The 12,317-nt window shown below is 48.0% G+C and overlaps 1 protein-coding gene across 2 annotated transcripts in view; it reads right to left on the reverse strand.

Annotated features, from left to right (window-relative positions):
- RPTOR (regulatory associated protein of MTOR complex 1) overlaps positions 1 to 12,317 on the reverse strand; it is a 323,215-nt gene that overhangs the window by 24,526 nt on the left and 286,372 nt on the right. For both annotated transcript variants that reach the window (XM_061392613.1, XM_061392614.1), the window contains exons 22-24: positions 9,940 to 10,043; positions 9,204 to 9,387; positions 7,923 to 8,033 (exon numbers count right to left, since the gene is read on the reverse strand). In XM_061392613.1, coding sequence (XP_061248597.1) covers positions 7,923 to 8,033; positions 9,204 to 9,387; positions 9,940 to 10,043 — 399 coding nt within the window. The remainder of the gene's footprint in view (positions 1 to 7,922; positions 8,034 to 9,203; positions 9,388 to 9,939; positions 10,044 to 12,317) is intronic.

Consider the following 12,317-nt stretch of genomic DNA (forward strand, 5'->3'; position numbering starts at 1 on the left):
GGCAGCTGTGCGTGGGAGTGTGGCCACATGCGCCCTGGGGCCTCAGACAGACTGACCTCCACCGCACAGCCAGGCATCACTGCCCCGGGCTGAGTCCTAAGCAGCAGAGCACGGAGCTCTGGGGAGTGGCCCCGCTGAGCTCAGGAAGGACTTGCAGCATTGAACTGAACTGAACCGCAGCCCAGGAACCAGCGCACACACCGTCCTGGGGACAATCACCACGAAGCACTAGGACAAGCGGGGGCGGGCAGCAGCGGGGCAGTGCGGGAGGTGTGGGTGGAGAGAGACGGGGAAAGGGAGAGAGCAGAGGCTGCGAGAAGCAGCAGGCGTCAGCCGGCCGGGAGGGATGAGGACGGATGGAGGGGACCAGACTGTTTCCTGCTCAGCTCTTCTTAATCATCTGCTCAGTTGCCTGCCCCTCCCCTTACCTCGTGGCTCTGCAGGTTGAATAGAAGCTTCTGAGTAAACAGAAGCCCAGACCTAGACGGTGCTGAGCTTTCCTCCTGGCAGAGCTGGAGGGACGTGGGTGAGGCTAATAGTGTTACATGATTAGGATCATGACACGCTGAGGATTCCTAACACCTGGCTTCTCCTCAGACAAAAACCAATTATGATGCTGAAACCTCCGGAGGCCTCCCGTGGAGCCGACAGCTGAAGGCTGGTGACGGCATCCCCCTTGTTCCTTAACTGTCACTGGGGCAGCCTGGGCTTGGGAACAAAGGGAGACCAGAGGGTCTCAGAAGCCTGATGGCAGGCCTTGCCAGGTAAGCAGGTCCTCATATGATGAACTTGTGAAACACAGGGCACACCCTCAATGCCTCTGAATTTAAAGGGGTTCAAGTGTATGGGATAAAATCCACAACAGGCACGTGGCTATCAGGACTGAAGCTCGACCCCTGGAAGGCTCGTGAGGTCATGGAAGTCCCCACCAAAGAGCTTCCTGGGTTCCCACCAGAAACAAATCGAGTTCTGCGGTGGGACAGAGACCTTGTTTAACAACAAACCACCCTCCCCAAACAATGACGGAGTCAGCAGTGCCGGGAGGGAGCGCACTGGCTGTGGGCTGACTGGTCTCCGCTGGGCATGACGTCTAAAGAGTTACCAAGCTGAAGGCCACTGACCGTTAAGGAAGAAGCTCTGAAGGGCAGATCGGAATTCACTGTAGGTTCTGATACCTAAGTACAGGCATTTTTATCATGTGACCACACCTCACAAAGCATCAGGGTGACTGAGATGCAATTCACATGCGGTAAATCTCACCCTTTGGGGCCCAGTTCTGAGTTCTGACAGGCCCCACGGTCATGTAACCACGCACAATGGACATGTAGAATAGTTCCTTCACCCCAAACTGCTAGATGCCCTCTGTAGCCTGGCCTTTCCCCCAGTCCAAGTCCAGCACCACCTCTGTTTTCCATCGCTGTAGCTTTGCCTTTTCCAGATGCCGTATAAATGAACTGTACAGTTTAAGTCTGGCTTCTTTCACTGAGTGTAACGCAGCTGAATTTCATCCATAGTGTGTATGCTTCAGTTTATTTAGAAAACATTTGGTGAATTAGTATTTCATCATATGAAATATTCTAGCAGTTTATTCACCCGGTGAAGGATATCTGGGTTGTTCCCAGTTCCTGGTAATTATGAATAAAGCCACTGTAAATATTCAAGTACAGGCTTTTGAATGAACAGAAGTTTTCATTTCTCCTGGGTGAATATCTAGGAGTAGGATTGCTGGGCTCTATGGTTAAGTATGTGTTTAATTTATGAGAAAGGGCCAAATGTTTCCAAAGTGCTTGCAATATTCTGCCTTTGCACCAGCAAAGTATGAAAGTTTCAGCTGCTCTGCATCCTTTGCCAGTACTTGGTATTGACAGATTTGAAAATTTTAGCCCTTCTAACAGATGTGCAGTATCTATTTCATTGTGGTAACTCGACTTCCCTTGTGAATAACTGCTGTGATGCTACACATCTTTTCTCAAGTTTATTCGCTGCCTGGGTACTTTTTATGGTAAAGTGTCTGCAGATCTTTAGCCCATTGTTTTTAACGGGGCCACTTGTTTCCTGATCATGGAATTTTGAGTATTCCTTATATATACTGGATACAAGATTTGTATGTGTTTTTTAATTTTCTTTTGGTTTGTGGCTCATGATTTCATGTTCCTAACAGGATTACTCAAAGAGCAGTTATCGATTTTTGGTGAAGAGCAATCGGCCACTTTTTCTTGTGTGGCCTGTGCTCTTTGTGCCTTATTAAAGAAACTACTGCCTAACCCAAGGTCAGAAAGATTTTCTTCCAGAATTTTCATGGTTCCAAGCTTCACATTTAAGGAGTGAGTTATTGTACAAGGTGTGAGTGAGTGACTGAATTTCTACTTTTGGCAAATGGGTGTCCAATTACCATGGTGCCACTCCGCTGGAAAGACACATTCCTTTCATTGAACTGAACAGTTCTCATACCTCCATGGAAAATCAATGGGATGTACTGATGTGACTATTTCTGGACTCTGTTCTGTCCCGTTGATCCATGTGTCTGTCCTCTCACCAATTCCACGTCTTGATTATTTAACTTTATGGTGAATCTCGAAATCAGGCAACAAAAGTCCTCCAACTTTGTTCTATTTCAAAATTGTTTTGGTTACTTCAGTTTCTTTGCTTTTCCTCATAAATTGTAGAAGAGGCTTGTTGATTAAAAAGAGAAAGCCAGGAGGGAGGTCCAAGAGGGACGGCACATATGGCTGATTCATGTTGATATATGGCAGAAACCAACACAATATTATAAAGCAGTTATCCTCCAATTAAAATAAATAAATTTTAAAAAAGAAAAGAAAAGGTCTATTGGGATTTGGATTCAGACTACATTGCTCTATATACATCAGTTTAGGGAGAACTGACATCTGAATTTCATAGTCTTTCAACCCATGAATGTGGTCTTCACTGATTTAAGTCTTCTCTGATTTTTTTCATCAATGTTTTTCATTTTTCACCATTTGGATTTTGCTTTTTTTTTTTTTTAGATTTGTAGCTAAGTTAAGTACTTCATGATTTTTTTTTTGATGTTATTGTAATTTCTGATCATTCATACAGAAATAAACAGATTTTTGTATAATGACCTTGTATCCTGCAGTCTTACTGAACTCACTTATTCTGGCAGCATCTTTCAGATTACTTAGGGTTTTCTATACATCCAATATTGTCTGTGAATAGAGTTTTATTTTACCCTTCCCATATGTACACATTTTCTTTTCTTGCCTTGCTGTCTAGGACCTCTGGGAGGATGCTGAATGGGAATGGTAAGATGAGACATCTTTGCCTCACATACACCTGGTTTTGGAGAAAAAGCACTGTCTTTTATCAGTGAAAATATGTTAACTGTAGGTTTTCTATAGGCACCCAGTATAAGAGTAAGGAAGTTTCCTTCTATTCCTAGTTGGCTAGGAGTTTTTATTTTGAATGGCTGTTGAATTCCATCAAATCCTTTTTCTGCAGCTACTGAGATGATCATATGGTTTTTCTTTAGTCTGTTGATACAGTTATAGGACTAATTTAAAAGTGCTGAATCAACTCTGCATTCTTGGGATAGAATCCACTTGGTCATCAGTGTAGAATCTATTTTATGTACTGCTGCATTTTATTTATGAATATTATGTTAAGGATTTTGGGTTCATGTCCATGAAGAATACTGGCTTGTAGATTTTTATTCTCTTAATGTCTTTGACTGGTTTTGGTAACAGAGTAATGCTGCCTCCATACAAAGAAATGGAAGTACAAGAAGTATTTGCTCTTATTTTTTTATAAAGCTCTTTTTGTAATTAAATGTTATATTTTAATCTGTCCTGAATTATGAAACAAACAATTGTTCTTTTTAAAAAATTCAAAGAGCTGGAAGTATATAATGTAAAAAGGACAGTCCCTTGCCCTGATTCCAGTCCTACCTTCTAGAAGTAACCACATTAAGAGTCACCTTCCAAGCTTCCTCTGGTGCTTACACAAATCTATGGAACCACAACATCTGTGCACATGTCTTGGACCATCGTGTTATGTGACCTACTATATCAAGGACATCCCATTAAAGCCTCACACAGAGATGAAGCTTACTGACTAATGTCTATGTCTACTACACAGATGAATCATTTTTAACTGTCTCCTTACTAATACTCTCTTTTTTGTTTTCAAACTTTTTGTTATTACAAATAATCTGTAACAGCATTTCTTGACACAAGTTATTACATATCCATGTACAGTAGTGGGTTTACGATCTGCTCCTCAGAGTGGGATTGCTGGTTTCTGTGCTGTGCTCAGTTGTGTCTGACTCTGCGATGCCATGGACTGTAACCGGGTTCCTGTCCGTGGAATTTTCCAGACAAGAATACTGGAGAGGGTTGCCATTTCTTTCTCCAACTGCTGGTTTCTAGGGCCTACCCATTTATAGCTTGGATAGCTACTACTGAACTGTCCTATACCAAGCTAATATTTCACCAGCCACCCATAGTGTGTGAGACTTTCTATTACCCTATACCCCCCGGTTAATCCATCCTCTTGCTAGAAATCAATCTTTGAAATTTACCAACCTGAGAATGAAAAAAGAATTCATATTATTTTTATAATCAGAACAAATTTCAGTATGCCTCTACTTTTTAAACACAAGACAGACCATTTTTAATATCCTGCCTAAAGTAAGATATGAACTCTGGAAACCAAACCATAGAAGAGAGAGGGGGTACCATCAATCAAAGGAGAACAGTCCAGAATGTAGTTCTTTTTGGTCACACAGACCTGTAAGAAATCTGACTGTGAACTGATAAAAAGTCAGCAAAAACTGTCATTACAGTCATGTTTTGAGTATTCAATCCCACTAACCATTAGTTGCACGTGACTGTAAATATTGGGCATAATTATGTTATCTGGTGAAAATGTAGTTTCCTATGCTTACCTCTGAAGTGATTTAGAGTTTGGGGTTCTTCTGTCCTTTCTGAGGTACAATCCTAGCCTTGAGCTATCTTTAATTTGCATATGAAACAGGGTAATAAAAAAGTTCCTAATGCATTTTATTGCACAAATGTGTCATTCAATGATTAATTAAATTAATAAAAGAAGGCACTTACGAATACCACCTGGAAAAAGTAATAAATTAAAAAAAAAAAAGCAATGAGATTAAACATATCCTCTTCTAAAGTTTGGAAAAGGTCTCTAATTAAAGTAAAAGAAATCACTTGAGTCCTAAGCACCCTAAGTTGTCAACAGGGATTACAGACAAAACTCACTGTAACAACTTCATTTTCAACCATAACACCTCGAGCTTGTCATTTCAAGCTACATCCAATGGGAGTTTGTTATCACAAACATGGTGAGTCAGAAAGAACATGCATGCAGCAACTGTTTTTCTGGCTCCTCTCGCGGGCTCCACAGTGAAAGCTGACTTCATCCTGTGGGGACCCTTCTCCCCTCATTGCACCGCAGGGTCCACTATGGGAGCCAGCATGATGCACCGGGACAGACCACTGGGCTCACAGACTCTGTCTCCTCCAGGCTAGTGACACGCAGGACCCTCCCCAGCGGGAATTCTCAGACACACTTCCAGCTAGAACACACACAGAGGAGCACAAAGGCAGGGGAATTTGCTGAAAAAAAGGGAGGCATGGCTCAGCCCCAGAGCAGATGCTGGCTGTGGGTTTGCACCTGAGTGAAACATGTAAACACATATGTAGGGGTCCCCACAAACGGCAGCCCTCGCCCAAGAAGCCTTCCTCCAAGGTCAGCTGATGTGTGCTCACAGAGGGCACCTGTGTTCTAAGTACCTGATGCCTAGGAAAGGAAAGCAGATCCTTAGGGGAAAAGTCAAGTTTGTGTCTATGTTCAAGAAAAATGTGTTTTGGATTACCTATGCCACTTCTTCCCACAGGAAGAACTGAGAATAGGCATGCCCAGAGACTTCGAGAACAGCAGCTCAGCGTCCTACCAAGCAGCTTCTGTGACTTACAGTCACTGCAGTTTCAGTGAGATGGTGGACCAGCCACCCAGAGTCTGTGTCGCTTGACCACACTTGCCTGAAGCAGAAGACTGTATCATGGATTCTGAACGTCTGTTACTACTAGACTAGACTCACTCACTCAGACAGTACGCACCACAGATCGAAAGGATGACTTGCTACCCATAGCACCAGCAACGATCCCTCTCCTGAGACAAATTCATGTTTTCCCACTTTCTCCATCCTTAGCCAGAGAAGCCTGAGAGATCAGGGGGAGCAGGTCAACCCAGGTGTGGACAACACACTTGGTTGACTGTAACAGGCCTCAGTGATCTCTTGGGATCATTTCTTTAATGTATTTTCCCCCTGATATAAAGGTGCATGCTCAGTCACTCAGTCATGTCCAACTCTTTGTGACCCCATGGACTATAGCCTGTCAGGCTCTTCTGTCCAAGGAATTTTCCAGGCAAGAATACTGGAGTGGGTTGCCGTTTCCAGCTCCAGACTATAAAGGTACTGTGTGCTAAGTGTGGAAACTCTGTCCATCTCGTGGCCAGTTTATATCTTGTTTTTTTTCCCCTTTTAAGGAAATTTTGTTATGAGCATTTTCTTAAGTTACTAATTTAAAAGTTTTATTTTTCAGTAGCTCCAGTAGTATTATATCAAGTACTTCAACCTTCTTTAACCATTCTCCTCCTGCTGGACATTTACATGGATTCTAGTTTTTGCTACTGAGAGACTGCTTTTCCTTTATCACCTGCCTTAGGCACTGACAACCATTATTCTGTCTTTTAATTGGCAAAAGCCAGTATCACTACAGAGAAACAGGAAAGTAAGAGAAAAGCTCTAATACAGTCCAAACACTCTTCCTGGAAATTTCTTGGATATATAGCTCGATACACAAGTAAGAATAAGCTGCAGTTTTCAATTTTCCATTATCTATGAGGGGGAAAGAAGGTAAGGCAATGGCACCCTACTCCAGTACTCTTGCCTGGAAAATCCCATGGACGGAGGAGCCTGGTAGGCTGCAGTCCATGGGGTTGCTAAGAGCCGGACACGACTGAGCGACTTCACTTTCACTTTCTACTTTCATGCACTGGAGAAGGAAATGGCAACCCACTCCAGTGTTCTTGCCTGGAGAATCCCAGGGATGGGGGAGCCTGGTGGGCTGCCGTCTATGGGGTCACACAGAGTCAGACACGACTGAAGCGACTTAGCAGCAGTAGCAGCAGCATGAGGGGAAAGGAAGGTAAGAACGTGCTTTAGACCATCAAAGTCTAAAATGAGCCCCTGCAGTGCTCCCTGCAAAAAGATGGGCACCAAGATTCTGTTTTGATAGCACTGCCCTGTCTCACCCTGGCACCCTGAATGTGTGGCCCAAGTCTGTAGTGAAAGGACATGTCACATCATCAAACCTGGAAGGCAGTGTCCCAGAATAAGTCAGATTAGCCCTAGCTAGCTAGCTCAGTCTGACAGTCCCTGAAGCCGGGAGCACCGTAAGCCTGGGGAACTCCTGGGTGACCTTGCCAATCAAGACAAAATGACACATTTTATACTGGCAAGCTCAGAAAGGCAGGTAAGTGAAGTCAGTTTCTTTTGCTGTTTTTTTGACCGTTAATTCCAGCTTCCATGACAGCAATCTGGTGTCCCCTTAACAGCCACGCTCGGTGGAATAGGAGGCCACTGGGCACAATAGGGCCCTGTGCAGCCCTGTGCCTGCCCCACTCCGTGACTCAGGGCCAGGCCTGCGCAATGGCATGTGGGCTGGTGGGAGTCACGGCCCCTGAGGGTCACAGTGAGCAAGCCAGTGGGGATCAGACCTTGAGCTCAGAGCAGAAGGGTTCAGACACCCAGGCCTGAGGCTGGGGCTCCGGAGGCCCGTGCTCGCTTGCTGAGGAGACGAGGGCAGTGCCGGCTGGGGAATTTTGGCTTTAAACCCTGAGAGCTGCTGATGCATGGCTACCTTCATGACAGGCTGGGCAAAGTACCGCGCGCTCCAGTCGCAGAACCCCGTCTGCATCGTGGCCGAGATGAAACTTTTGTGTCCGGCAGTATCATCTGGGTCGTCGGTGGTCTTTGGGGCGTTTGGAAAAGAGAGGAGAAGACAGAAACAGAGTTAGTCATGTCAACCCCAACCCTCTCTGTGAGCTTGAGACAGTCCCTTTCTGGAGACCAAGGCATAGGTGTCAGTGGTCAGGTTTCTGAGGACAGTATCTCTATGGTCCCCTTACTTCTCTGTCCTGGTGACCAAGGAACCCTGACTGTCAAAACAGGGCTCTGAGTTTGTGCAAGAGACGGAGTGTCCCCCGGAAATGGCCAGGGTAGGCTAGGCTGCAGAGCCTGACACTGGTCCTCAGCACTGGGTCTAGGAGCCCCGCACAGGGCCTCTGCCGCCTGGTCCCTGGGCTGTCGCTCCCACTGGGCCAGTCATACACGTAGGACCTTGGCCTGCTCTGTGGCTCCTGGACAAGGGCGCAGCAGAGCTCGGGCCATCTGGGACTTCTAAACATTAAAACTTAAAACACTTGGTGCTGCGGTGGGGTGGTGGGTCAGTTTGTTCCCTGTTGTAGAACCAATGTGGGCTGGGCTGGCGGGGCAGGGGTTGGCCTCACTGCACACGACAGGGCGGGAGAAGTGCCTCAGAGAGGAGTCTCTGCTATCCAGAGAGATGGGGTCAGCAATAAGGTCTTACCTCCCGCCTGCCAGGGGGAATTGCAGCGCTGCTGGGCCAGGACTCCCGGATTGTGGGTCAGCCACTCCTGCCTGGCTGACTCAGGCAGAGTCCAGCTGGGAGGCTAAACCTGACAAAAGTGCCTGTGGCCATTTTTGTCCCTCGGCCATTGAGGCAAGGGAAGCAGGCGGCTCCGAAGCCAGGTGGGCGGGGCTAGCAGCCGGTGTGGACACCTGTCTACCCTCAACACCTGCTCCAGCTCCAAAGTCAGCCTGCAGGCTGCTGTGACCTTCCTATTAAAATCGCTGGTCACTGGTGAGCTGAGACACGTCCTTGGTGTATGCAGAATGCCCTCTCTATATTGTGTCCACTTGGCCGGGACAGCAGCAAGCAGTATCGACAAGACCCAAGGCCCTAGCTTCCCAGTCCACCCTCGTATGTTTTCTTGCAAACAAAGGCGCCAATTCCTCCCTCCCCTGAATAGCCTTGTTTAACTTAGCTGCAGAGACTATACCCGCCTATGGGGTGTAACTGAATGTTGAAGGAAGTTAGTGTTGAGAGGGACATCTGTACCTGGTCTGGGCCCTTATCGAACATCTTCCGCGTCCGGGGGAACTGGTGCGAGTGGGGTGTGTACTGTACCCCCACGGGGCCTGTGGCGCCCGGCCGGCCTGGAGGCAGGTCTCGGCTGACCGGCTGCTTGGCCACGTCGTTGGTCAGGCTGGAGCTGCTTGCGCTGGATGTTGGAGGGGAGCCTCTGCCGTCGGGGAAGAAGAAACTGCATTTTACCCAGAGCCCATTCCTTTGACACCAAACCCCAAGCAACCTCCACTGATCCTGGGAATGGGCTGAGGGTCACCAGCTTGGAACAGCCTCATCACCTGACTTGCTGATGTGACTTCCAAACCTGAACTGCTGCTGCTGAATTAATGACCCCTTCCAGTTTCTAAGAACCATCCTCCCCTGAAAACCAGTGCAGCCAGAGGCAAGCTTGGTCTGGGCTGTGAGTCAGCCCTAGGAGGGTGCAGGGCACATGTGCCCCGCTAGGATCCAGTGCACAGCCCTGTGAACACTGATTTCGAGGAGGGTTCCAACCTGCTGGTCACTCGCTGGAAGACATGACCCTCTGATAAAATCCTGAATGGAGTCAGGTTCAGTTCAGCTTTCTGAACAGTTGTACAGATGCAGGCAGGAAAGGATTCTAGGAGGGGCTCAGATAAGTGAGAGAGAACCTGCAGACTTGGCAGGGCCGGGGAGGCTGTGTTGGGAACCTCCCCAGACCCTGGGGGGCGGGCTGCCTACCACTCACCCCGCCTGGTGGATGTGGATGCCTTTGTTGGTGGGGCTGGCAGGCGCCGACTGCGTGAGGGAGGAGGTGGTGAGGATGCGCTGAGGCCGGGCGTTCACTGTGGCCTGAAGGAGCAAAGGGACAAGTGAGGGGGTGGTCACTGTGACGACCTGAGGCCACAAGACAAGCAGAGGTTGGTGGCTGCTTTTGAGTGGCTTCAAAGTCACAGAAAAGGGCTTTTGGCTGAGGAAATCTCCCAGGAATGGAAGGTCCTACTTGAAAATTTCCCCCTGTAGATAAAGTGATATTCTGTAGCTCTTCTGGAAGGTATTCACCTGCTCCAGTGAGGCTCCAGGGATGCATCCCCCGCGCCCATGTGACAAACACGGTGACTAAACTGCACCATGACTAATGAGGACTGGGCACACTCAGGCTCCCTCTGGGTCAGGAGCTCCCCTGGGAGGGACAGCTTCCTGGGCAGAGCTGGCACTCCGGAAGGAGCCCGCCCAGGCTTGGCCTCACTGTTCTTTTGTATTTCAGGGCAGGCTCAAAACAACCCCCTGGGGGCAGCACTTTTTGAATAGAGACGAGACCCAGATCTGTGCCCTGTCTCCCATGAGCACGTGTTCCAGGAGAACCCTGGACTGGCCACTCACGGAGGACCCTCCCATTCTGGATTATCCTCTTGGCAGTTATGAAGGCCATACCTTTGTTCAGCCCACAGGCAGAAAGTTATAGAAAACAAAACCACCAACATAAATCAATGTTTTCCAGATAAGCCTTCACTTTGAAATGAAAAGTTAGAACTGGATCATAACCAGCCTATTAAAAGGCTGTTTTTTTGTTTTCTGAATTATAAAAGTTGTATTGTTCATGTTTGTTTTGCTCTGTTATTTATATTATTTGACCTACACACACATACACACACAACCCCAACAAAGCCTGAGAGCCAAACGATCCCTTAAGAAGTTTAAAAGAAGCAAAGAAATTCAAGCTAAGAAACTAGGTGCCTCCTCAAAATTTCCAGGAAATCAGTGGGAGGTGATGGAGAAAACCTTTGGATTGAAAAGCAGACTTTAGCAGAATCCACGACCTTTCAAAGGCTCCCCAAGCCCAGAGGATCTGCTGTTGCCTGAGCTGCAGCCCGCAGAGCTATCTCCCCAGGGACCCCCATCCAAGGAGGCTCCAAAGGAAAGAAGGTGTGGGCTGGGAGTGACTGATTCAGCCTCCCTGCTCTTTCCGGGGGCGGAGGCGCACAACCCTGGCTTGTTCTCTCTCGGCCTTGAGGGCAAAGTAGACAGCTGAGCTTCTTCAGTGCACTTCACACTGAAGCCTGCCACACACAACTCTAGTTTTGCATCTGTTCTAGAAATCCTGAGAGGTGGGCGTGCCACTGGCTGGGGAAGCCCTGTGACTGGTGATCGACTGTAGGGTTTCAGGCTTAGATGATGCTTCTTCGCCTAACGTTTCTTATTTGTGCAGCAAACATTCATTGCTGCAGAGCTGCAGCGATGAGCCTGAGTGGGCAGTGGTCACGCAGACCCACTTGTCTGTGGGCCTGGTGTGGACAGAGGCTGCTAAGGGAGCAGGTGTGGGAGATACCCTCCAGAGAGGCCCCTTTCTGGGCTGGTCGCAGCTGCCGTTTCACAGAGAGCATACAGTCAGGAAAGGGTAACACAGAAACACCGGTGTGCCTGCTGGGTATCAGGTTTGGGCTGTTATGAAGGAGGATGGAGCGTGGGTCTTCAAGACCCCAGGACCCTGCTGGGAGCATCACTGACTGTGGGCACACTTGCCCATGGCTCTCAGGGTGTTGAGATGCCCTGTCATTTTCCCCTCCATGATGCTGGACTGGAGTCACTGGACCAGCAGATGGGCTTGATGAAGGCCCAAGTCAAGTGCTGAGTCCAGAAGAGGAAGGGCAATGGCAGGAGGTCATGGTCACAGCTACAGGCCAACTCTTCAGAGGGCAGCAAACATCTTGTTAACAGTCAGATTCTAGCTCAGATGTATCCTCTTAGCCCAATGCAAACAGAAATGATTTGCAGGGACACACACACGTGTGCACACACGAGCTCCACCTGTGCTCCCTGCCCCCCTGCAGTTAACGGGGGCAGTCTCTGTCATGGGAGCCTGGGCCCGCAGTAAGACGCCTGCTTTGTCTCCAGCTCTGAGCACTTTCTTACTCTGCAGATCTTCTCCCAGAAACATGTTGCCTCACAAGAACTTGGGAAAGTCTAATTCAGGGCAAACACCCTACAGAGATGAGGGTGACGAGGACAGGATTTCCTAACTGGATCCTGACATAGGCTTCAGGACACCAACGGAGGCTTTTGGCTGCTCTCTCTTGGGGGAGGGAGTGTTTCACAGGAGTCCCTGTTAACTGCCCACCAAGGATG

This window comes from Bos javanicus, chromosome 19 (assembly GCF_032452875.1).
Source record: "Bos javanicus breed banteng chromosome 19, ARS-OSU_banteng_1.0, whole genome shotgun sequence".
Taxonomy (NCBI): Eukaryota; Metazoa; Chordata; class Mammalia; order Artiodactyla; family Bovidae; genus Bos; species Bos javanicus.